Here is a 23,948-nt window from a genome sequence, read left to right as displayed (position 1 = left end):
TTTTCGCTCTATAAGACGCACCAGACCACAAGACGCACCTAGTTTTTGGAGGAGGAAAACAAGAAAAAAAATATTTTGAATCTCAGAAGCCAGAACACCAAGAGGGATTGCTGCACAGTGAAAGCAGCAATCCCTCTTGCTGTTCTGGCTTCTGGGATAGCTGTGTAGCCTGCATTCGCTCCATAAGACGCACACACATTTCCCCTTACTTTTTAGGAGGGAAAAAATGACTCTTATAGAGCAAAAAATACGGTAATTTGTGCAATTTCTATACTTCTAACATACAATGCACCACCAAGTTTCTCAACATCACTCCCCTTTGTGGCCCACCTTACTAAGAGACATTTCCAACCATGTTTTTAGATGGAGCAGAATATGGGGCAGTGCCCAAATCTTTAACCCTTTAATCTCCTGGGACAGATATTACCAATCTCTTGGTGACAGTTCTGTTCACCCAGCAGCATTCTGACAGACGAAACCGTGCAAAAGAATCCACTTTATTACAGTCGGGCTGCACAATAAATAAAGTTGGTGTCATTTTAGCAGTCAAGACCGCTCAGTAGCAGCCCCCCACCCCAGGAAAACCACTAAATATAAGTACTTAATTTTTAAATCCCCTGTTGTTTTGTGAATGTTACAGGAGGCAATAGGGACGCGGGTGGCGCTGTGGGTTAAACTATGGAGCCTAGGACTTGCCGATCAGAAGGTTGGTGGTTCGAATCACCGCAACGGGGTGAGCTCCCGTTGCTCGGTCCCTGCTCCTGCCAACCTAGCAGTTCGAAAGCACGTCAAAGTGTAAGTAGATAAATAGGTATCGCTCCGGCGGGAAGGTAAACTGTGTTTCTGTGTGCTGCTCTGGTTCGCCAGAAGCGGCTTAGTCATGCTGGCCACATGACCCGGAAGCTGTACGCCAGCTCCCTCGGCCAATAAAGTGAGATGAGCGCCGCAACCCCAGAGTCGGGCACGACTGGACTTAATGGTCAGGGGTCCCTTTACCTTTACAGGAGGCAATGGAATCTAGGAGAGTGACTCTCTCTCTGTATTATAACTTTGATTCCCCCAGCCCCTTTTACTACTGCAACTTTTGACAGATGCTTTGTCACATCTTGTTTAAAACATGATAGGTTCATGACCGAAGGCCGCATAAAATGGCTTTGGAGACTAAAACCAGATTATGGGTCACCTGCTGCCATTCCTAGGACCAAGCATCTTGATATGGTCAATAAAAGGTAAAGGATCCCTGACAGTTAAGTCCAGTCGCAGACAACTCTTGGGTTGTGGTGTTCATCTCGCTTTACAGGCCAAGGGAGCCTGCGTTTGTCTGCAGACAGTTTTTCCAGGTCATGTGGCCAGCATGACTAAGCCGCTTCTGGTGCAATGGAACATCGAAACTAGAGCAGCGCACGGAAACGCCGTTTGCCTTCCCGCCAGAGCGGTACCTATTTATCTACTTGCACTGGCGTGCTTTCGAACTGCTAGGTTGGCAGGAGCTGGGACTGAGCAATGGGAGCTCACTCTGTCGTGGGGATTCGAACCGCCGACCTTCTGATCGGCAAGCCCAAGAGGCTCAGAGAGCCAGTGTGGTGTAGTGGTTAAGAGTGGTGGATTTGTAATCTGGTGAACTGGGTTCGCTTCCCCGCTCCTCCACATGCAGCTGCTGGGTGACCTTCTTTGAAGTCTGTCAGCCCCACTCACTTCACAGAGTGTTTGTTGTGGGGGAGGAAGGGAAAGGAGATTGTGAGCCGCTTTGAGACTCCTTCGGGTAGTGATAAAGCGGGATATCAAATCCAAACTCTTCTTCTTCTTCAGTGGTTTAGAACACAGTGCCACCCTTGTCCCTAATATGGTCAACAGGTCTCCCCAATTGCCTGTGTTCACCATGCCTGACAATGATGTACCCTGAGGTGTCAAGGGACTTCTGGAAATGTGGAATTAATTTATTCAGGGCAGGGGTCTTTCCCAACATGGAGCTACCCGTTCCGCCTGCAGTGAAGGTGAGCAGAAGCAATGCTGGTTGGAGGCCTGCCAGCAGTAGTCCATGAAAAGCACCCAACTGGGGCATCCTAGTTTCCATGCCAGCTGCACTTCCGTGACTTGAAGCATTGGGACCAATTGCTACACCAGCTCCAAGTTGGCACAGCCCAGAGCAGTCTTTTGCCTGCTTCTCCACCTTACTCCCTGGGAGGAACCAGATGTGACTGCGACTTTGCCGCCCCGTCACCCTCCTGACCAGGGCTTGGATTGCGCAGTTGTTTTTCATTTTCTCACCCTGCCCATTTCACCAGAGAGACCCAAGGCAGTAGTCAAAACAGATTAAAACAAGCATAACCTGTACCTAATTGGTTTTAGAGGTTTGGGTATTAAGACCGTGTCTGGACTGATTCTTGGCTGGGAGGTTTTTTTAATGTAACCTGCGCAGGATGAAGGTTATAATATAAATGTTAAAAAGTAAAGGTAAAGGGAACCCTGACAGTTAAGTCCAGTCGCGAACGACTCTGGGGTTGTGGCGCTCATCTCACTTTACTGGCCGAGGGAGCCGTTTGTCCGCAGACGGTTTTTCCGGGTCATGTGGTCAGCATGACTAAGCCGCTTCTGGCAAAACCAGAGCAGCGCATGGAAACGCCATTTACCTTCCCACTGGAAGGTAAACCGCTGGAGCGGTACCTATTTATCTACTTGCACTTTGACGTGCTTTCGAACTGCTAGGTTGGCAGGAGGTGGGACTGAGCAATGGGAGCTCACCCCGTTGCAGGTATTCAAACCACTGACCTTCCGACCAGCAAGCCCTAGGCTCAGTGGTTTAGACCACAGTGCTACCCGCGTCCCGTAATATAAATGTTAGTGATAAGTAAATAAAAACCCAGTGAATATCCAGGGGAATACGTTAACATACATACATGCATCCATCCATGCATAATTTTATTTGTATGCTGCCTTTCCACACTTCAAACCATGCTCAAGGTGGCTTACATTAAAAATCCATAACTACTGCATAATAAAAGGGACGCGGGTGGTGCTGTGGGTTAAACCACAGAGCCTAGGACTTGCCGATCAGAAGGTCGGCGGTTCGAATCCCCGCGACGGGGTGAGCTCCCGTTGCTCGGTCCCAGCTCCTGCCCACCCAGCAGTTCAAAAGCACATCAAGTGCAAGTAGATAAATAGGTACTGCTCCGGTGGGAAGGTAAATGGCGTTTCCCTGCGCTGCTCTGGTTCGCCAGAAGCGGCTTTGTCATGCTGGCCACGTGACCCGGAAGCTGTACGCCGGCTCCCTCAGCCAATAAAGCGAGATGAGCGCCACAACCCCAGAGTCGGACACGACTGGACCTAATGGTCAGGGGTCCCTTTACCTTTACGGCATAATAAAAGTAGTCATAGATAATAAATGAAATGTTAAAAAATACAAAACTATACCGAACAATTTCCATATAAATCACAGCAAAATCTAAAATAAAGATACAAAAAAAGGAAAAAAAACCACCAACAGCAGCAACACCCCCCCCCAACAAAATTCGTGCAAACAATTGATATAACACTACTGACATACAGTGGTACCTCAGGTTACATACACTTCAGGTTACAGACTCCACTAACCCATAAATAGTGCTTCAGGTTAAGAACTTTGCTTCAGGATGAGAACAGAAATCGTGTTTCTGCGGCGCGGCAGCAGCAGGAGGCCCCATTAGCTAAATTGGTGCTTCAGGTTAAGAACAGTTTCAGGTTAAGTACGGACCTCCGGAACGAATTAAGTACTTAACCTGAGGTACCACTGTACACACATAGAACCACAGAGCTGAACGGGACTGTGAGGGTCATGTAGTCCAACCCCCTTCAATGTAGGAATATTTTGTCCAACCTGGGGCTCAAACCCACAACCCTGAGATTAAGAGTCTCATGCTCTACCAACTGAGCCACTCCAGTTTCACATCTTTGCCAGGAAACGACTCAGTATCAAATGTTCAAGATCCAGGTGTGTGTAGACAGAAATATAGAAGCTAAATCAGATCATCGGTCCAATTTAGCTCCTTCTGGTCTGCACTGACTGACATGTTAGAAACTTAGCTTTGAGTTCTGTAAGATGCAGTACTGGAGATAGAAAACACAAGGCTCTCTTTCTAGTGTGCAAGCAAAATCTAGTGCAATAACCGAATCTGTGCTTACCAAGTGCGTCTCTTCCACGGACCCTCAGTAAGGCAGAGCTCTCTTCCCAAAAACTGTCCTCAAAGAGATCCACAACATGTTTTCGCCAAAACTCTTGAATTATATTGTTGTTGCACAGTTGCAGCTATTACTGTTGGGCGGGGGCAACGGGGTGGGGGAACGGGACCCAGCCAATGCGAAGGGCACCTTTAAGCGCTTAAAAATAGCCAAACAACTACCCTAAGTCTAACCACAGTATTCCTCATGTAAGGTAGTGTATAATTATCTCCCTGTTTGTTAGAGGTGCACTTTCTTATGTCTGCAGATCAGGATCAAACTGAAGCCCTTCTGTGCTGTAGGGAAATCAGCAAGGACTCAAAACATATGAAATCCTAGGCTGCTGTCCTAATGCAGACTCACCTGCTCGTAGCTAGACTCCATGGCATAGCCGTCAACTTACAGATTTGAAAATAAGGGACCAGCAGCCCTGAAAATAAGGGACCAGCAGCCAAAATAAGGGACCTGCAGCCTCACCTGTTCCAGGCACTCCAGTCTTCCTGTCCTCCTGCAGTCTGGTCAGACTCATGCTGGGTAGCTTCGAGAACACTGTCCAACCAACTTTGTAACCAGAGGTTCAACTGAATAGAATCTGAATCACGTGCACCACAAGGCCTATGCTGCCTCAGCTTAAGATGGCTCCCCGGCCTGGCTTTGCACTGCAAAGTTTGCAGCAGCACGTGCAACAAAATGCCGTCCAGCATTTAAAAACCCCCTCAGCTTGCATTAACTAGCCACACACAAGGCATGCAAGCTCCACCCCCCAGTTGTTCTTAGATTTCTTTTTGGGTGAGCAACACAGCCAAGCAACACAGTTGGAGCCTCCCTCCTCCCTGGCCGGCAGGGAGGGAGGGAGAGGAGCTGCTTCCTTTGAAATTTAAGGGACATCATTTAAGGGACATTTAAGGGACATCTATCAATAAGGGACAGCAGCAGGACATGGCGCTGGAATAAGGGACTGTACCTTCAAATAAGGGACACTTGACAGCTATGACTCCATGGTTTGCTGCATAAAAAGATGAATACTAATCTGAGTCCTCCTATTCAGCGTTCCAGTCTTCCTCTCATTCTGTCCTTAGGATATTCTAACGTTTTAGGAGCCATTATTATTTCCCAACTAGCACTTATTGTCTATGACTCCTGCGGGCTCACTCTCCATTGGCCTGGTCATGTTGTTTTTATTCCTGCTTTGCCTTTATGCCTCCTTTGGTTTTAAAATACATATTGCTTGTCTGCGTGCATCCGGATTCTCCTAAGCAAGAGGATACCACCCTCTCTCTATATTTTTGGTCAGTGCCCCATTTTGGCTCCAGTCCTGTCAGCACTGAGATCACTGTTGGAGAAAGTGACAAAAACTCACCTGCGACAAAATGCTGCAGTGCAGTTGTCGCCCCGAAGCTCTGGGGAGCAGCAGGATGACAAAGGCAGCTGTGATGCATAGATCACTTCTGCTTATTCTCCAAGCCTATCAGCAATGCTTTATTTCCATGTTCTCTCCCCGTTTTCCATTCCCCCACCCTCCTCAATCAATCAATCAATCAATCAGCATTCCATGCTCTTTGCCTATGCTCAGTCCACTTCTTGTTGGGCTGTTGCAGAAGCTGCCCCTTTGGTTCTTTTACCCAAAATATTTTTTTGTACTTCTGCAAACCTTCAAGTTGTCCCCAAGCCTGCTGGGACTTGAGACCATCCTCTTGCTTATGGAGCAGCACTTGGAGAATGCTATGAGATATATATACCGTATTTTTTGCACCATAACACTCACTTTTTTCCTCCTAAAAAGTAAGGGGAAATGTCTGTGCGTGTTATGGAGGGAATGCCTACGGGTGGTATGCCTACGGATTTTCCTCCTCTAAAAACTACGTGCGTGTTATGGTCGGGTGCGTGTTATAGAGCGAAAAATACGGTATATATATATATATATATATTGTGTGTGTGTGACGTGTCTCAGCCTATGATTATTTATTTGCAAAGTATTTGATAATTATACTTCTTCCTGGGTGTGCTTTTCTGTCATGGGTAAAGTTTTAATTGTCTAAAATTACCTTCTTCTTTCTATGCCCAGGTAGGGTGGACAATTTTCTAGAAATGGGTGGATTTCATATTTGAATCATTGGATTGGGAAAAAAAGAGGTGTGCCCCCATCGCTACCCCATGATTAAATTTGAAACTCTCTTTTTCAGACGTATTAAAATCTTTGTGTCCTACGAGTGGTTTTGATAACGTTTCAACACCTCCCTCTTTGAGCTTGTCTTCACTGGAGTTAGTTTACCTTGGGCCAAGTTTACATTGGGCCAAACTCGCTGGGGTATTGTGTTGATGCAATTAAAATGTGCATTGTTTAAAAATGTAAACAGCAGCCACTGGAGCAGGACAGCAAATGGACCACTGGGAGGGGAAGCTACACGCACACACTCCCCACTGCAATCCAAAAACTCCCCCCTCCAGCTACTATTTACATTGGGAGGGAAGGCCCTGTTGGCACAAGAGAAATTCCACCAGTCATAAATGCTGGGAACTGACGTGATTGCACCCATGTGCATGCCTGCTTACCATGAAGAATAATACCTCTCTTCTTTCCGTTGGTGTTTACTCATTGCCACTATCACTTTTACCTGTGGCCATGCCCTCTTCTGCCATTGGCCAGAGATCCCTTTCTTAAGATTTGAAGTGAGGAGAAAGGTTACGGTTCGCCTCTCCCGAGGTTGATACATTAACTTCCTGGTCTCCTAACAGCAGGGTTTGCTGAGTCAGAGAGGTAAGCCACACCTGTGACTTTAGCTATGAAGGGAGTGCTTTGACAGAGGCGTCCTTGTCGGCTCAAAGCATCCTCCGAACCTAGTTGTTGTTTTGTTCACATGTACGGATAGAGAGATGGGTAAAAGGGCTGCTTAGCTCCGGATGCTGAGTTTCCATCCGAGGGCAGCCAAGTCCTTGATTTATTTGTTTCCTCCGTGAGCTCTCTGTTTACTTTTGAAGTCCTTGCAGGAAGTCGGAGCTAAAATAGGTGCAGCTATTTGGGAGTGTGTAATTGCCATGTGGACAGCCTACATTCCTGCTGTGTCTCTTGGGTGGAGAAAAGGTTCTGCTTCTCCTTGGGCCACCGAGGTGTTTGTCCTGGCCAGGCGAGGAGAGTGACTTTTCCTGTCTCCCGGGGGGTCAGTCTTGGCACCACAGGTCTCCTCTGTTCATGCTCAGGAGCATTCTGCAGCCATGCTGAAGCAGATCCTGGCAGACATGTACGTGGACCCGGAGCTCCTGGCAGAACTGAGCGAGGAGCAGAAGCAGATCTTGTTCTTCAAGATGAGGCAGGAGCAGATCAGAAGATGGAAGGAAAGAGAAGTCGCGGTCACTTCGCCGCAGCCAGCAGTGAAGAAAGGTCAGTGAACAAGCAGCTCTGGTGGTGCCTGGGCATTTGGGATCTAGTGGAAAGAAAATGAGCTGTTGCTGTTGTTATTTGCATTTATTATTGAGATTTCTGTTGTGCCCTTCAAGCATGTTTTCAGGGCAAATGAGAATACAACACAATAAACGGTGAAGCTTTGGGGTAGGGTATAAGAAAGTACTTCCCTACAGATGGAAGTTAATACCAAGTATTATACAGTGGTACCTCAGGTTAAGTACTTAATTCGTTCCGGGGGTCCGTTCTTAACCTGAAACTGTTCTTAACCTGAAGCACCACTTTAGCTAATGGGGCCTCCTGCTGCCACCATGTCGCCGCAGCATGATTTCTGTTCTTATCCTGAAGCAAAGTTCTTAACCCAAGGTACTATTTCTGGGTTAACAGAGTCTGTAACCTGAAGCGTATGTAACCTGAAGCGTATGTAACCCGAGGTACCACTGTATGTAAGTCTTTAGATCACTAATAATAATAAGAAGCCTATTATGCAGGTCAGTAGTACTATTACAGTGGTACCTCGGTTTACATATGCTTCAGGTTACAGATGCTTCAGGTTACATACGCTTCAGGTTACAGACTCCGCTAACCCAGAAATAGTACCTCGGGTTAAGAACTTTGCTTCAGGATGAGAACAGAAATCGTGCTCTGGCAGCACAGCGGCAGCGGGAGGCCCCATTAGCTAAAGTGGTGCTTCAGGTTAAGAGCAGTTTCAGGTTAAGAACGGACCTCCGGAACGAATTAAGTTCTTAACCCGAGGTACCACTGTATTCCTAAATTGGAGGGGGGAGAAGTCTGTGTGGATGGAGGGGGGAAGGAAGGCAGAGAGAGAGAGAGAGAGAGAGAGAGAGAGAGAGAGAGCGCTACAGTTACCTGAGGCCACCTGGTGACATCATTGCAGAGGTGAGATTTGAGGTGAGGACTTTGTTTCAAACAGCAGCTGTCTCTCCCTCTCACCTCAGTCACTATGCTTCACAAGCTACATTAAATACTAGAGCATCAGGCTGTTCAGTAAATTTACTTTGAAGTGGTTCAGGTAGGTCATATTAGTGTATTTTTCATCTTTGTTGGAAGCCGCCCAGAGTGGCTGGGGAAACCCAGCCAGATGGGTGGGGTACAAATAATAAATTATTATTATTATTATTATTGGTCCAATTCCTAGTAGATCACCCATAGGGAGAAAATCCTCAGCTGTCGCACACAGCTCTCCTCTCTCATGGAAATGAAGTAACTCTACCTTTCCCCCTTTGTAATAATAAAAATATATTATTTATACCCCGTTCATCTGGCTGGGTTTCCCCAGCCACTCAGGCAGGCTTCCAACAGAATATTAAAATACAATAGTCTATTAAACATTAAAAGCTTCCCTAAAGAGGGCTGCCTTCAGATGTCTTCTAAAAGTCTGGTAGTTATTTTTCTCTTTGACATCTGGTGGGAGGGTGTTCCACAGGGCGGGTGCCACCACCGAGAAGGCCCTCTGCCTGGTTCCCTGTAACCTCACTTCTCGCAGGGAGGGAACCGCCAGAAGGCCCTCGGAGCTGGACCTCAGTGTCTGGGCTGAACGATGGGGATGGAGACACACCTTCAGGCATACTGGACTGAGGCCATTTAGGGCTTTAAAGGTCAGCACCAACACTTTGAATTGCGCTCAGAAACGTACTGGGAGCCAATGTAGGTCTTTCAAGACTGGTGTTATGTGGTCTCGGCAGCCTCTCCCAGTCACCAGTCTAGCTGTCTCTATATTATTTGTTAAATTTCTATACCTCTCTTCTCCGAAGATCACAGGGTGGTTGACAAAATAAAAACACAAAAAACGCATAACATAATAACAAACAAAAGCAATACCCACACACACAGTTTAAAAGGCCAGACTGTTTAATTAGCCAAAGGCCTGTTTGAAGAAGAATGTTTTCACCAGGTGCCTAAAGGTATGCTACAAAGGCATCAGACCAGCCTCCCTAGAGAGAGCGTTCCACAAATGGGGAACCACCACGAAAAAGGCCCCGCTCTCATGTTGCCACTCTCCAAGCCTCTCATGGAGGAGGCACACAAAGAAGGACTTCAGATGTCCAGGTTGGTTCATATAGAGATAGGCACTCCTTGAGGTATTGCAGTCCTGACCCATTTATGGCTTTATAGGTCGGCACCAGCACTTTGAACTGGGCCTGGAAACAAATGGAAGCCCTTGCAGTCGTACCACCACCACCTGGCAATTAATATCTACTCTGAGTAAAACTACCACCCTTGGTTTCTCAGTGGAGCTATCTTGCCCTTCAGTTCTGAAGAACTACCAGGGTGGCTTACAGTGAATGGAATCCAAGTAACAGGAGTACAATTGTGTTCATGTCAAAGCGTCAGATCAATAACAGTAATCAGGGTGTGTTTCATTTCCCAGTGATGAAATCAACCATACCATAGGCTCTCGTGCAACGGGCGAGACGGCACTTTTTCTTCTCACACCGTTGGATCCGCTCTCACTTAGATAAATTGCCCCCACCTCACTGCACAACCCTTTACCCGAAATATTATTTTCCTTTCCTCTTAAAATTCTAACCCAGAGTATCCTGCAGGGGACCTTTGTGAGGGGATATTTAGTACAGTGGCACCTCGGGTTACATATGCTTCAGGTTACAGACTCTGCTAACCCAGAAATAGTACCTCGGGTTAAGAACTTTGCTTCAGGATGAGAACAGAAATCGCGCGGCAGTGGCAGCGGGAGGCCCCATTAGCTAAAGTGGTGCTTCAGGTTAAGAACAGTTTCAGGTTAAGAACGGACCTCCAGAACGAATTAAGTACTTAACCCGAGGTACCACTGTAAGTTGGAGTCTCAGACAGGTTTTCTTTAAATAAACAATAAAGATTTACTTAAGGCAATATAGTATATAACACAAATGGATTAAACTTAGGTTACTTCAGGAATGGAATGCGATTTCACTTTAATTCGCTCTCAGTTGTTTTTGGCATTATAGGTTTGGTTCCTTTGTACAGGGGTACTTTCAGTTATCCACCCCCTTTAACAATCCTGCTCCTGAGGTACTTTAAGTAATAGACCTAAGGGCTCTCCACACCCCCCTCCCTTCACTGGGTTTTGGGAGTTTCTTCTTTTGCTTGGAAGAATCTTTCCCCTCCAGACTAGATTTGAGTCCCAAGTAGGCTGTTCCTTTCCAGCTCCTACTTCTCCTGGCTCAACCTCTGCCTCCCAGTAAAATTCCGGTCTATTCCTCCTACAGGACACCACACACTGTCCTTCACAATACAGTGGTACCTCTGGATGCAAACGGGATCCGTTCCGGAGCCCCGTTCATATCCTGAAGCAAACGCTACCTGTGTCTGCGCGTCTACAGGTCATGATTCGCCGCTTCCGCGCATGCGTGTGACATCATTTTGAGCATCTGCGCATGCGTGAGCGGCGAAACCCAGAAGTAACCCATTCCGTTACTTCCGGGTCGCCGTGGAGCACAACCCGAAAATGCTCAACCCGAAGCTACTTCAACCCGTGGTATGACTGTACACTCAGAGTGGAAGCTGTTTTTTTTCTTTCCAGAACCAACTTTTTCTCACGTTCACTCTTTCTCCCTCAACCTGTCTCCTGACCTGTCTCCCTACCTATCTCCCCAACATCTATTCCAACCCACTTCAACCAACTCTCCTCTCACTCTCTCTCTCCTGGAACCACGGCCAATCAGAGACTGCCATTCACTAACCATTTCCTGGCAGGGAAAGAAAGAAAAAAACGAAACACTTTTTGATCCAACCGGTCCAGCAAAACCAACTTTTTCGTCACATCTCGTTCTCCACTTGGCTAGCTTCCTTGTGGTAACTGCAAACCTGCAAACTACCACATTCAAACAAACGTGGGCCATTTTGTGTACATTGCTGGGCTGCTTCCAGATGGGAGATTACTGTGGAAACTGTTTGCATGAAACACACAACGTCATAATCAGCCACTCCGAAGTAAACCTGGTGTGTTCTGGTCAAAGGAACTGAGATAACTAAGGAGCTGGAGAGTCGCATACCCGCAATTTATAGAATAAGATCACTGGTGCATCTAACCTAGGGTTGTCTGTTCTGCCAGCCCATCTCAGAAGACAGGTCTTTCCCAGGCCTGTTAAATGAAATTTTTAACTGGCTGCTAGGGGCCAGTTAGGATGCGGGTGGCGCTGTGGGTTAAACCACAGAGCCTAGGACTTAGAATCATAGAGTTGGAAGAGACCACAAGGGCCATCGAGTCCAACCCCCTGCCAAGCAGGAAACACCATCAGAGCACTCCTGACATATGGTTGTCAAGCCTCTGCTTAAAGACCTCCAAAGAAGGAGACTCCACCACACTCCTTGGCAGCAAATTCCACTGTCGAACAGCTCTTACTGTCAGGAAGTTCTTCCTAATGTTTAGGTGGAATCTTCTTTCTTGTAGTTTGGATCCATTGCTCTGTGTCCGCTTCTCTGGAGCAGCAGAAAACAACCTTTCTCCCTCCTCTATGTGACATCCTTTTATATATTTGAACATGGCTATCATATCACCCCTTAGCCTCCTCTTCTCCTCTTCTGACTTGCTGATCAGAAGGTTGGCAGTTCGAATCCCCACGACGGGGTGAGCTCCCGTTGCTCAGTTCCTGCTCCTGCCCACCTAGCAGTTCGAAAGAACGTCTAAGTGCAAGTAGATAAATAGGTACCGCTCCGGCGGGAAGGTAAACGGTGTTTCCATGCGCTGCTCTGGTTCGCCAGAAGCGGCTTAGTCATGCTGGCCACATGACCCGGAAGCTGTATACCAGCTCCCTTGGCCAATAAAGCGAGATGAGTGCCGCAACCCCAGAGTCGGTCACGACTGGACCTAATGGTCAGGGGTCCCTTTACCTTTAGGTACTGAAAATGGGCTCTCATTATGCCAGCCATGCATTCTGCCAATGAGCTTTGAAAACACACACTCCAACATGGGTTGTGCTGGGATGAGGTCTGTGCAGTAAGGACTGGACTGGGCAGTGTGTTGGCCTAGTCAACATACTGTGTATCATTGCCCTGGCTGGGAGGTCCTTGGATCATGTGCCCCTTCTCATCCTACTGAACCTTGTTTTTTGTTTTGCAGTCCATGGGAAATCCGTTCAGTGGAAGCTGGGAGCAGACGGTGACGTCTGGGTGTGGGTGATGGGCGAGCATTCTATGGACAAACCATATGACCAGCTTTGCAGTGACCTTCTTGCTGAAAAAGTGAAGCACCAGTCACTTCAAGAAGCAGGGGCAATGAGGTTGGTATGGCTTTCCAAACATGCAGAACAATACTCAAAAATCTGGCCCAACCTGTCGGGCCAGCTGGTTTTTCCTGACAGACGAAGGGATCAGGCACTGACTAGTACAAACTGGGAACCTCTCCGTTCAGATGAAAGATTCTCCAAACCATGTTCGCCTTTTAAAGACGTGCCTTTGTCAGTTTATACTGTGTGAGTGTGAAATCCAGTTCCAAATGCACTTTCCTTGACTACCCAAAATATTAATAGCGTTAAAAGGTTTTTTTGGGGGGGGGAGGAGCAAGGATCCCCTCAACTCCTGGGTGCTAGATGCTCCCCATAATTCCTGGATTTTGTAAAAGTTAGAATTAATGGAGGTTTGATTAAACTGTGCCAAACTCTGCTGGATCCAGTTTATGCTGGCATAGCTAGTTGCGTGTGGGTCATTGGAGGAACAAAGCTAATAATGGTCTCACCATTAACCCATCAAGAAAGTCATTAGGAAGGGGAAGACTATATTGGACAAGGAGGGTAGGTCCTGTCCTGTAGCTATGTATTAGTAGGTGGTGACAAAAGGGTTTTAAACAGGGGTCAGCAAACTTTTTCAGCAGGGGGCCGGTCCACTGTCCCTCAGACCTTGTGGGGGGCCGGACTATATTTTGAAAAAAATAATAATGAACAAATTCCTATGCCCTACAAATAACCCAGAGATGCGTTTTAAATGAGAGGACACATTCTACTCATGTAAAAACACGCTGATTCCCAACCGTCCGCAGGCCAGATTGAGAAGTCGATTGGGCCGGATCTGGCCCCCGGGCCTTAGTTTGCCTACCATGGTTTTAAGAGTGTAGGATTTCCTTTTGGATTATGTAACTGAACAGAAAAAAATGTCAGTTTTGCAAGCAGGAGTGGGGAGCCAGAGTATGAGGCAAGGGTGTCTGTTTTATGCAGCAGAGAGGGTCAGACATGATGTCTGGGGTCTCTTGAAATCTGAGGTTGGAAGGAACAAGACCCTCTTGGGATGTGGACGCTCTGCACACACTCCATCAAGGCACAGGTATATATATATATAGATGTGCCAAGAAACCATATGTCATAAAGACACCACAGTTTCCGCTGTGCCTCATTGTCCCCAAAGGGAACACAGACCCTGGCAACCTTGCCTGGTACCCCTGATACCTCTGCACCGCTTGGAGACTGGGGTAGAGTTTAACAAAAGAAATAACAGGGAAATGGTGTAGTTCTGAGTATGGCTGTCAGTTTCAAGACCTTTATTTCCACTAGCGAAACCCAGAATGGCCATCCTGCATGTCATAGGAACATAGGAACCTGGCAAACCAGACCAGCTTAATGCTGTCTGCATCGACTGGTAACAGCGCACTAGGGTTTCAGGCAGGGATCACTCCCAACTCTACCTGGAGATGCCAGGGTTTGAAACAGGCACCTTCTACATGCAGAGTGAATGCTTGTCCCCTGAGCTACAGCCTCCCTGCCACTGACGCTGGCTGGAAGGCAGTAACTTGCCTCTGGCCCTTTCCTGAGATGCGCTGCAACTTTGTAAGTTGGCGAACACATCCATCCAATGGTCCCCATTTACTAAGGCCAGTTCTGATTTTCTGGTACTTGACCCTTTATTTATTTGTTTGCTGAAGACTTCCTGGCTGGTTTTTTAGAGAGCCCTACACTCTTAAAAGGGACACGGGTGACCCTGTGTTGTAAACCACTGAGCCTTGAGCTTGCCGATCGGAAGGTTGGCGGTTCGAATCCCCGCGATGGGGTGAGCTCCTGTTCCTCGGTCCCAGCTCCTGCCAACCTAGCAGTTCGAAAGCACATCAAAGTGCAAGTAGATAATAGGTACCGCTCCGGCGGGAAGGTAAATGGCGTTTCTGTGTGCTGCTCTGGTTCACCAGAAGTGGCTTAGTCCTGCTGGCCACATGACCCAGAAGCTGCACGCCGGCTCCCTCAGCCAGTAAAGCAAGATGAGCGCTGCAACTCCAGAGTCGTCCGCGACTGGACCTAACGGTCAGGGGTGCCTTTACCTTTACCTTACACTCATAAAAGGGATGCGGGTGGTGCTGTGGTGTAAACCACTGAGCCTTGGGCTTGCCGACTGGAAGGTCGGAAGTTCAAATCCCCGCAACGGGGTGAGCTCCCGTTGCTCTGTCCCAACTCCTGCCAACCTAGCAGTTCGAAAGCACATCAAAGTGCAAGTAGATAAATAGGTACCATTCCAGCAGGAAGGAAAATAGTGTTTCCGTGCGCTGCTCTGGTTTCACCAGAAGCAGCTTAGTCATGCTGGCCACATGACCCGGAAAAACTCTCTGCGGACAAACGTCGGTTCCCTCAGCCAGTAAAGCGAGATGAGCACCGCAACCCCAGAGTCGTTCGCGACTGAACTTAACTGTCAGGGGTCCTTTACTTTACTTTACACTCAAAATGAAATGTTTAAAACCCTGGTGCACTGCTGTGCCTTCAGGGCAATTTCTTGAAAGCAGGGAGGGAGCCTTTTAAAAATGTTGCTAACATGACTTGGTAAGTTGTCCATCTTCAGGTTACTGCTTTCTCCCTACGCCTCTAGGGTTTGAATGTTAGGAATGCGCATGATGGGGGTGTTGAGGGTGGGAGTGCATGTGTTTCACCTCGTCCACATGTACACACTGCATGCTAATGTGTGTTCAGTGTGAGACAATGTGCCTTTTTGGGGGGGTACTGTACACATGGCATCGTCTCCCTGTCATCCCTGCCCATCCAATTTGTTAATCTAAAGCTCATTCTATTTTTTCGTTTCATTTCCCAAAATCCTCTTTTGGTCCATTTACAGAAGAAACCTAGTGGAAGGCTTCACAGAACATTCTGCCTCGTCACCTCTGCATTTTCCATCAGACACCCAGTTTGGGTCAGAATCGCAAGGAGGCAGTAAAAACCTCGCAAACTGGGATGTGTACAAAGCGGTGAAAAAAGAACCAGTTCCTGAAAATGCCAGAAATCAAGAATATGCCCAGGTAATTTTCTGGTCTTATGTTACTACTCAAATGTTAAGATGAAGGTTCAGCTGAAATTGAGAGATACACTGTCAGTTGGATGGTGCCTTCATGAAACCAAAGCTTAAGAGGCCAAACTACACATGAATAGAAATATATGAGCTCAGATCTTGTCATATTTTTGGAAGACTTTAAAGCTGCCATGAGGAGCATCAAACTGGATCAGAGCTTATAACCCTGGGGTAGAGGGGAGGGTTAACCCTTTCCCAGTTTCAGCTATTCTGCTTCAAATCCTCTCATTAAAGTCTTTTTTTAAAAAAATAGAAGGCGAGTGGGCCGGATCCGGCCCCCGGGCTTTAGTTTGCCTACCCATGAGTTAGACACTAAGAAAAACTGATGGTGAATTTTTGGGGCCTGCCTTGCCATGGTTTCTGTTTGCTCGTTTTTATGCCCAATGAGTACTGTTACCAAGAAATTGGAATGGGGGCGAGATACCTCATCCCCAAGCCTTGCCTCTCCACACTACGAGGCAAAGACAAAGACCTGCTGTACATTGCCAAATGTAGCAATTCACTAATTGTACTGGCTCAATGGGAAAACTTTAGAATATAAAATCACTCCAGTGACGGATTTACAGTGGTACCTCGGGTTACAGACACTTCAGGTTACAGACTCCGCTAACTCAGAAATAGCACCTCGCGTTAAGAACTTTGCTTCAGGATGAGAACGGAAATCACGTGTTGAATAGTGGGTAGACATGGCAGATGACACAGCGATTTCTCCAAAGCAGCTCTTTATTTTGTAAGCTGGAACAGAAACTGAACAGCAAACAGCTCAGCCGGCCTGCTTTTATAGGCAGCCAGCTATCAACATTGTAGCAACAACAACCCAGGGTTTCCCGCCTAAAATAACTGACGTGGACCTGAGTGGAAACTATCTACAGTATCCCCCTGCTGGCCCAGGGTGAGAACTTCAGTACATAACACCACGCAACAGCGGCAGTGGGAGGCCCCATTAGCTAAAGTGGTACCTCAGGTTAAGAACAGCTTCAGGTTAAGAATGGACCTCCAGAATAAATTAAGCTCTTAACCCAAGGTACCACTGTACACCATTCCAACATTGTTCTACTCAGAAGGAAAATGGCTAGCAGGGGAGGAGCTTGGGACATGGGTAAAAGGTAAAGCGTTCATTAGGTCCAGTCGTGGCCGACTCTAGGGTTGCGGCACTTATCTCGCTTTACTGGCTGAGGGAGCCGGTGTACAGCTTCCGGGTCATGTGGCCAGCATGACTAAGCCAGAGCAGGTGAACCAGAGCAGCGCACGGAAACACTGTTTACCTTCCCACTGGAGCGGTACCTATTTATCTACTTGCACTTTGATGTGCTTTCGAACTGCTAGGTTGGCAGGAGCAGGGACTGAGCAACGGGAGCTCACCCTGTTGTGGGGATTCGGACCACTGACCTTCTGATCAGCAAGTCCTGGGCTCTGTGGTTTACCCCACAGCGCCACCCGCGTCCCAGGACATGGGTAGGGGCATTCATAATCGCGAAGTGTTGTTGTTTTTTAGTGCAATCCCTGAAGTGAGTGGGTGATAATCACTGGCATCCTGGCACCTGAGTGCCAGACAGGTTGTCATTCCAAGAACAATCCAAACCCAACCTCAGTGGATTGGGGTCTCAGTCAAGACAAAGGGTGTGTTTAACTTGGCTGGGGAAACAGGAAAATGTAAATACTTTCCTTTGTTTCACCTGAAGATTAGAATCTGGAGGTCATGTGAGGGAAAGGGCAAGCCTGGCTGGTGCTCAGGTATCTGTCAGAAGACCCCTCCCAGTTTATGACATAGTTATGACAATTTCCGCCCTCCCTTCCCCACAGGTGGGCGGGGTTTGCGGCACCGAGTAGGGGCTCACCTGGGCAGGTGCCTCCCACCTATTTGGGCCAACCTTTGACCCACCCTCGGCCAGGGAGGACAATGGACGGCTGGCCGGGATTGGGGCAAAGGCCAAAGAAAAGAGGCTGACCCCTTTGTCCAAGCCTCTTTTGGTTTCCCTGGCCAAGGGCGGGTCAAAGGCCGGCCCAAACAGGTGGGAGGCACCTGCCCAGGTGAGCCCCTGCTCAGTGCCACAAACCCCACCTACCTGTGGGGAAGGGAGGGCAGAAATTGGGGAAATTGTAAGAAAGGGGGGCATCCTTTGTTCGGGGCTTCTCTTGTGCTTCTTCCATGTGGTAGTTGGAAGTCTTGTTGCAACAATAAAGATCAGGCCTACTGGCCTCTGTCTTGCTTTGATCTCTTGGCCTAAGTCTCTTGCTTGTGATCCCTGGCCTGTGCTGTAAATAAAAATTGCCCTTTTCCCTTATGGGGTATCCAAGAGCCCATATAGAGTCCTTACAAAGGTTCCCTATTGGTAGGAGAAAATAACAGAGGCCAACCAGAGAATACAGTGGTGCCTCGCAAGATGAAATTAATTTGTTCTGCGAGTTTTTTCGTCTTGCGAATTTTTCGTTTTGCGTAGCAGGGTTTCCCTGGGTATTAACGGTTTTAAGAAAAAGGAAACAAACTTGCAAGACGTTTTCATCTTGCGAAGCAAGCCCATAGGGAAATTCGTCTTGCAAAGCAACTAAAAAAACGCAAAACTCTTTCGTCTTGCGAGTTTTTCGTCTTGCGAGGCATTCGTCTTGCGAGGTACCACTGTATTGAGAAGCAAAGCAGCTAGTAAGCTTGATCTTACTGATCTGTTGCAACAGGGTGCTCCCCTCACACGCAGGAGAGGAGGAGGAACCCAGAAAAATAGCACGCAAGGCCTTATAAAGACTTTTGAAATTCCCAACCTGTAGATCAAGACCACCCCCAGAAACATCATACATATATCACAGAAGGGGTGTAACCTAAGACCACCCCTCAGATACATCACACCTACATCACAGAAAAGGCGGTCTAAAACAGAAATTTGAATGTTGTTTTTTCTGCTGTTGTTGTTTATCTCCTGTCTAGCAGGTTACTTGATTGGATTTCCTGGGGAGCCTGGCCAATCTTTTGTAATGATAAATACTTAGTTCCTGGGCCAGGTCACAGCAAAGGCAAAGGCAAAGGTACCCCTGCCCGTACGGGCCAGTCTTGACAGACTCTAGGGTTGTGCGCCCATCTCACTCAAGAGGCCGGGGGCCAGCGCCGTCCGCAGACACTTCCGGGTCACGTGGCCAGCGTGACATCGCTGCTCTGGCGAGGCAGAGCCACACACGGAAACGCCATTTACCTTCCCGCTAGTAAGCGGTCCCTATTTATCTACTTGCACCCGGGGGTGCTTTCGAACTGCTAGGTTGGCAGGCGCTGGGACCGAACAACGGGAGCGCACCCCGCCGCGGGGATTCGAACCGCCAACCTTTCGATCGGCAAGCCCTAGGCGCTGAGGCTTTTACCCACAGCGCCACCCGTGTCCCCACAGGCTCACACCCTATTCATATCTTAAATGTGCCCTTAAGACAGGATTTGTGAAGGAAAAGACAATGGGGAGGTTTCCCACTTTGACCTTGCAGAGAAAACATTTGCTCAGTTTAGGAATCAAAATGGTTCCAGGTCGGTCTTCCTGTGCTGATCTATGTACGTGCTTGGTTGGTACGCTCATGAACGTCACCATATATCAAAGACTTCAAAATTCCTATTCCCAAGGACTCCCAGTACGAACGCAACTGTGAATGAAGTTGGATTCACTGTAATATTTCTTGCTTGAGAACAAGTAATTTACTCCCTGCCGAGTTTTCTCTTAAAAGTTTTGAGAGCTGAACGAGTCTGTCTCTGTGTTAATATGTAATGGGAAGGAATGTTTGTTAAGCAGGTTGGTCACCAGGCAGGAGGATGGGAGCTCTCCTTACTGCATTGACAGAGGTGCTTAAATCAGAATTTGGAGGTCAAATGTGGTAACGAGTCACTGGCCCTTCTTCTGCGCATTGGGTTAAAAAAGGCAGTTGGCGTCATTAAACACACTTCCAGATCTTCACTTACACAATTAGCTCTGGGAAATGGGACTCGCTCACCACATTAGTACTTTGGTCTACAACCTAGCCGTGACTATGGAGCTGCTATGTTCTTTGCAACATTAAATATTCCTAGATGCAGGAGAGCATTTTTCTATGACTAAGTTCTGCGCTTTGCTGTCTTTGTGGAAGGGTGATTTTGTGGGATAACCAGTCTTGTATCACCAACGTGCTTAAGTCCAAGGAATGCATGAAGGGGTTAATGCCATAGAGTAAGCTGTCCTGCCAGGCTTAGCTATGTCATTTCCCCTTACCTTGGAAGGAAATGGGTAATCAAGCCTTTGATCACCCCTAGTCTACAGAAATGTGAGACACCCCATCAGTCTTGGCATTTTGCCTGCTCTTGTTTAGACAAGAATTCCCCTGAATTTGAACTTCCTTGTCCTAGTTGAACTGTTTTAATGGTTATACCTTTTAACTGGGGTGGGTTATTTTGGTATATTTTCATTATGTGTGGTTTTTAAGATTGATTTTATACTTGTAAACTGCTTAAAAGCCATTTTGCTAAAAGCCATTTTGGTACATTAATTCATAATACAGTGATACCTCAGGCTACAGACGCTTCAGGTTACACGTTTTCTGGTTGCGCACCACGCCAAACCCGGAAGTACCGGAACAGGTTACTTCCGGGTTTCGGCGCTCGCGCATGCGCAGACACGCTAAATCGTGCTTTGCGCATGCGCAGAAGCACCAAATCGCTACCTGCATGTATGCAGACGTGGCGCTGCGGGTTGCGAACGTTGCAGGTTGCGAACGTGCCTCCCGCATGGATCACATTCGCAACCCAAGGTTCCACTGTAACTTGGGTGAGGTATTCTAGACTGAGCAATAGTGACTGGCTGAAAATCTCCCTGTGAGCTTCACAAGCGAGTGAGGATTTGAACCCAGATCTCCCTCATTTTACACTCTCTCCATTCTGTTACACCGCTGTGAAGCAAAATATGTATCTCCTCTCTGGGCCTGAAAATTCAAGAATTCTGATCTTGACTGTGGGTGATTCTTCAACCTGCATGTTTTGGAACACAATTAGATTCGAGGTTTGGAGTCAGGGTGTGAAAAGCTTACAATCCTGTTTTTCTGTTTGGCTGGGTTTTAGGCTCCCACCAGTAAGCCAAGAGGTATAGAACAGATGCTGGCAGACTCTATCAATCATTCAAGGAAGTACGGCTTGCGGCAGGTAAGGAAACAGTGTGGGTTTATGGAAGCAACTGCATTTTGCCTGTATTCTCTGTTGTCTCCTGGTCTCAGAATCATGGAATTGTAGAGTTGTAGGAATCACCTATAGATATAAGCCATGCTTCTGAATGCTAATCAAATCATGAGACAAGTGTGATCTTAAATACCCCCCACCCCAAGGCCCTTAAATTGGGATGCGGCACATTTAGCAAACCAGACAACTAGCCTGCTACACGATGTAGGTAAATCGTGTCAATGCTCAGTGCTCAGCCATTGCAGGACTTTGGGGCGTGGCCACTTCTCAGAGATTTCCGCTTTCATTTAAAGAAGAAGCAGAAGCCCTGGAACAGACTAGCTTCTCACACTTAGTAGACCATGGGTAGGCAAACAAAGGCCCGGGGGCCGGATCCGGCCCATTCGCCTTCTAAATCTGGCCCACGGGCGGTCCAGGAATCAGCGTGTTTTTACATGAGTAAAATGGGTTATTTGTGGGTCATAGTAATAATAATAATAAATAATAATAATAATAATAATTATTATTATTATTTATTATTTGTACCCCGCCCATCTGGCTGGGTTTCCCCAGCCACTCTGGGCGGCCTCCAACAAAGATTAAAAATACATTAAAATGTCACGCATTAAAAACTTCCCTGAACAGGGCTGCCTTCAGATGTCTTCTAAATGTCAGGTAGTTGTTTATCTCTTTGACATCTGATGGGAGAGCATTCCACAGGGCAGGTGCCACTACTGAGAAGGCCCTTTGCCTGGTTCCCTGTAACTTCACCTCTCACAGTGAGAGAACTGCCAGAAGGCCCTCGGCGCTGGACCTCAGCGTCCGGGCAGAATGATGGAGGTGGAGATGCTCCTTCAGGTATACTGGGCCAAGGCCGTTTAGGGCTTTAAAGGTCAACACCAACACTTTGAATTGTGCTGGGAAACCTACTGGGAGCCAATGTAGGTCTTTCAAGACCGGTGTTATGTGGTCTTAGTGGCATAGGAATTCATTCATCCCCCCCCAAAATATAGTCCAGCCCCCCACAAGGTCTGAGGGACAGTGGACCGGCCCCCTGCTGAAAAAGTTTGCTGACATCTGTAGTAGACCTTAGTAACTAATAGACATGGACAGGCACCTCCCAACATCTTCAGCAGTTGGTGCCAAGCTATACCTTTTGCAAAATCGCCGTTAAAAGTGGTGTATGAAAGGCATGGGGACGTGGGTGGCGCTGTGGGTAAAACCTCAGTGCCTAGGACTTGCCGATCGTATGGTCGGCTGTTCGAATCCCCGCGGCGGGGTGAGCTCCCGTTGTTCGGTCCCAGCTCCTGCCCACCTAGCAGTTCGAAAGCACTCTTAAGTGCAAGTAGATAAATAGGTACCGCTTTCTAGCGGGAAGGTAAACGGCGTTTCCGTGTGCGCCGCTGGTGCTGGTTCACCAGCTGCAGCTTCGTCATGCTGGCCACGTGACCCGGAAGTGTCTTCGGACGGCACCGGCTCACAGCCTCTAGAGCGAGATGAGCACGCAACCCTAGAGTCGGTCACGACTGGCCCGTACGGGCAGGGGTACCTTTACCTTTACCTTTTTATGAAAGGCATAATGCCCCATGCTGTGTTCATTTCATTATCCAGTTTAATAAAGTAGTTTTGTAGTGCGCCCAATAACCCACAAAATCTGTTTGACCAGACAGAGTGTGTGTGTTTGTGTGTGTGTGTGTGTGTGTGTGTGTGTGTGTGTGCATGTTTATATGTGCACCCTGAGAGCAAAGCTGCCACTTAATGAATAGTTTTTAAGAAATCTTACAATGTCATCTGTCACCAAATCCTTTGTATCTGGAGTGGTTTCATTTGTTTTCAACCCACCTCGCACCAAGGGCCATCAGCAGGCGAAAATCCTTTTAAAGCCATTACAATAACAAGCCTTACAGAATAGAATACTAGAATCCTACAACTATAGAGTTGGAAGGGTTTTCCAACCCCCTGCAATGTAGCTGCTGAATAGATATTATATATTTATCTTCCCCGACAGGGACTCAAGGCAGCTGACAGATAAAAATAAGAACAGCTAAAAAGATTAAGAGAAAAAACACAATCCTAAAAAAAGAATTAAAAACGGATAGAATTAAAACTCGTGTGTGTGTTTGTAACAGACAGACAAACACAACCAAAACAGCACAGCACCAGCCCCCTCATTAAAAGCATTCGGTTCCCAAGAGTCTATTGGAACAGGAAAGTCTTCAGCTTCCAGAGGAAGGAAGGACAGCAAGGAGGGAGCCAGTCCAGCTTCTCTCGGGAGAGAATTCCAAAGTTTGGGAGCAGCCACCGAGAAGGCCCTATCCCATGTCCCCGCCAAGCATGCCTGGATAAACCTGTCCATCTAAAACTGGAAATTATCCCTTATTTCAGGGATAGCCAACTGTGGCGATCACACAGGGCCCCCGGACATTTGACGGTCTATTGACCCTGTGCCACCACTGTGATTGCTTTCTTCGCTGCCGCCACCCCGCTTCTCACGGGGGGACACGGAGTCCAGACAGTTGTTAACATAACAAATAATCAAGTTTATTTTTAAATGCAGGAACAAGCGTATGGTTTCAGTTTATTTTTCCCTTGTCAGTTTCTTAATCTTAGTTCCTAACAACTCCAAACTGGTTATTCCAACTATCTATCTGACTCTGCCTAACAATTCCTCTCACTCTCTCACAATACAACTCTACCAACCCACTCCTAAACCTCCCTCTTCTTTCTCCAGCTCCCAAACCTCAACAACCAACTGACTTTCAAAACTTCCCACTCTAACTTTTACTCCCCCCCCCCTTGCAATTCTCATTGGCCAATCACATCACACCCATTTTAACCCTTTCCTTATGACCCATCCTAGGAGGCAAACGCCACACCAACATGTTGCTGGCCAGAGGTTAGTAGAATAACTCCCATCAGCCCCTGCTTGCATGG

At 47.5% G+C, this 23,948-nt stretch overlaps 1 protein-coding gene across 3 annotated transcripts in view; it reads left to right on the top strand.

Moving 5' to 3' along the window:
* SH2D4A (SH2 domain containing 4A) overlaps window positions 1-23,948 on the top strand; it is a 51,368-nt gene that overhangs the window by 7,330 nt on the left and 20,090 nt on the right. The window contains exons 1-5 of one of the 3 annotated variants that reach the window (XM_053363067.1): window positions 6,476-6,952; window positions 7,358-7,573; window positions 12,675-12,834; window positions 15,635-15,815; window positions 20,922-21,002. In XM_053363067.1, the coding sequence (XP_053219042.1) occupies window positions 7,408-7,573; window positions 12,675-12,834; window positions 15,635-15,815; window positions 20,922-21,002 (588 nt within the window). In that variant the 5' untranslated portion in view covers window positions 6,476-6,952; window positions 7,358-7,407. The other 2 variants (XM_053363068.1, XM_053363066.1) reach the window with 2 other exon arrangements.

Source organism: Podarcis raffonei, chromosome 13 (assembly GCF_027172205.1).
Source record: "Podarcis raffonei isolate rPodRaf1 chromosome 13, rPodRaf1.pri, whole genome shotgun sequence".
NCBI classification, from domain to species: Eukaryota; Metazoa; Chordata; class Lepidosauria; order Squamata; family Lacertidae; genus Podarcis; species Podarcis raffonei.
Note: the sequence above shows the minus strand (reverse complement) of the source record. Positions and strands in the feature narration are given on the sequence as shown.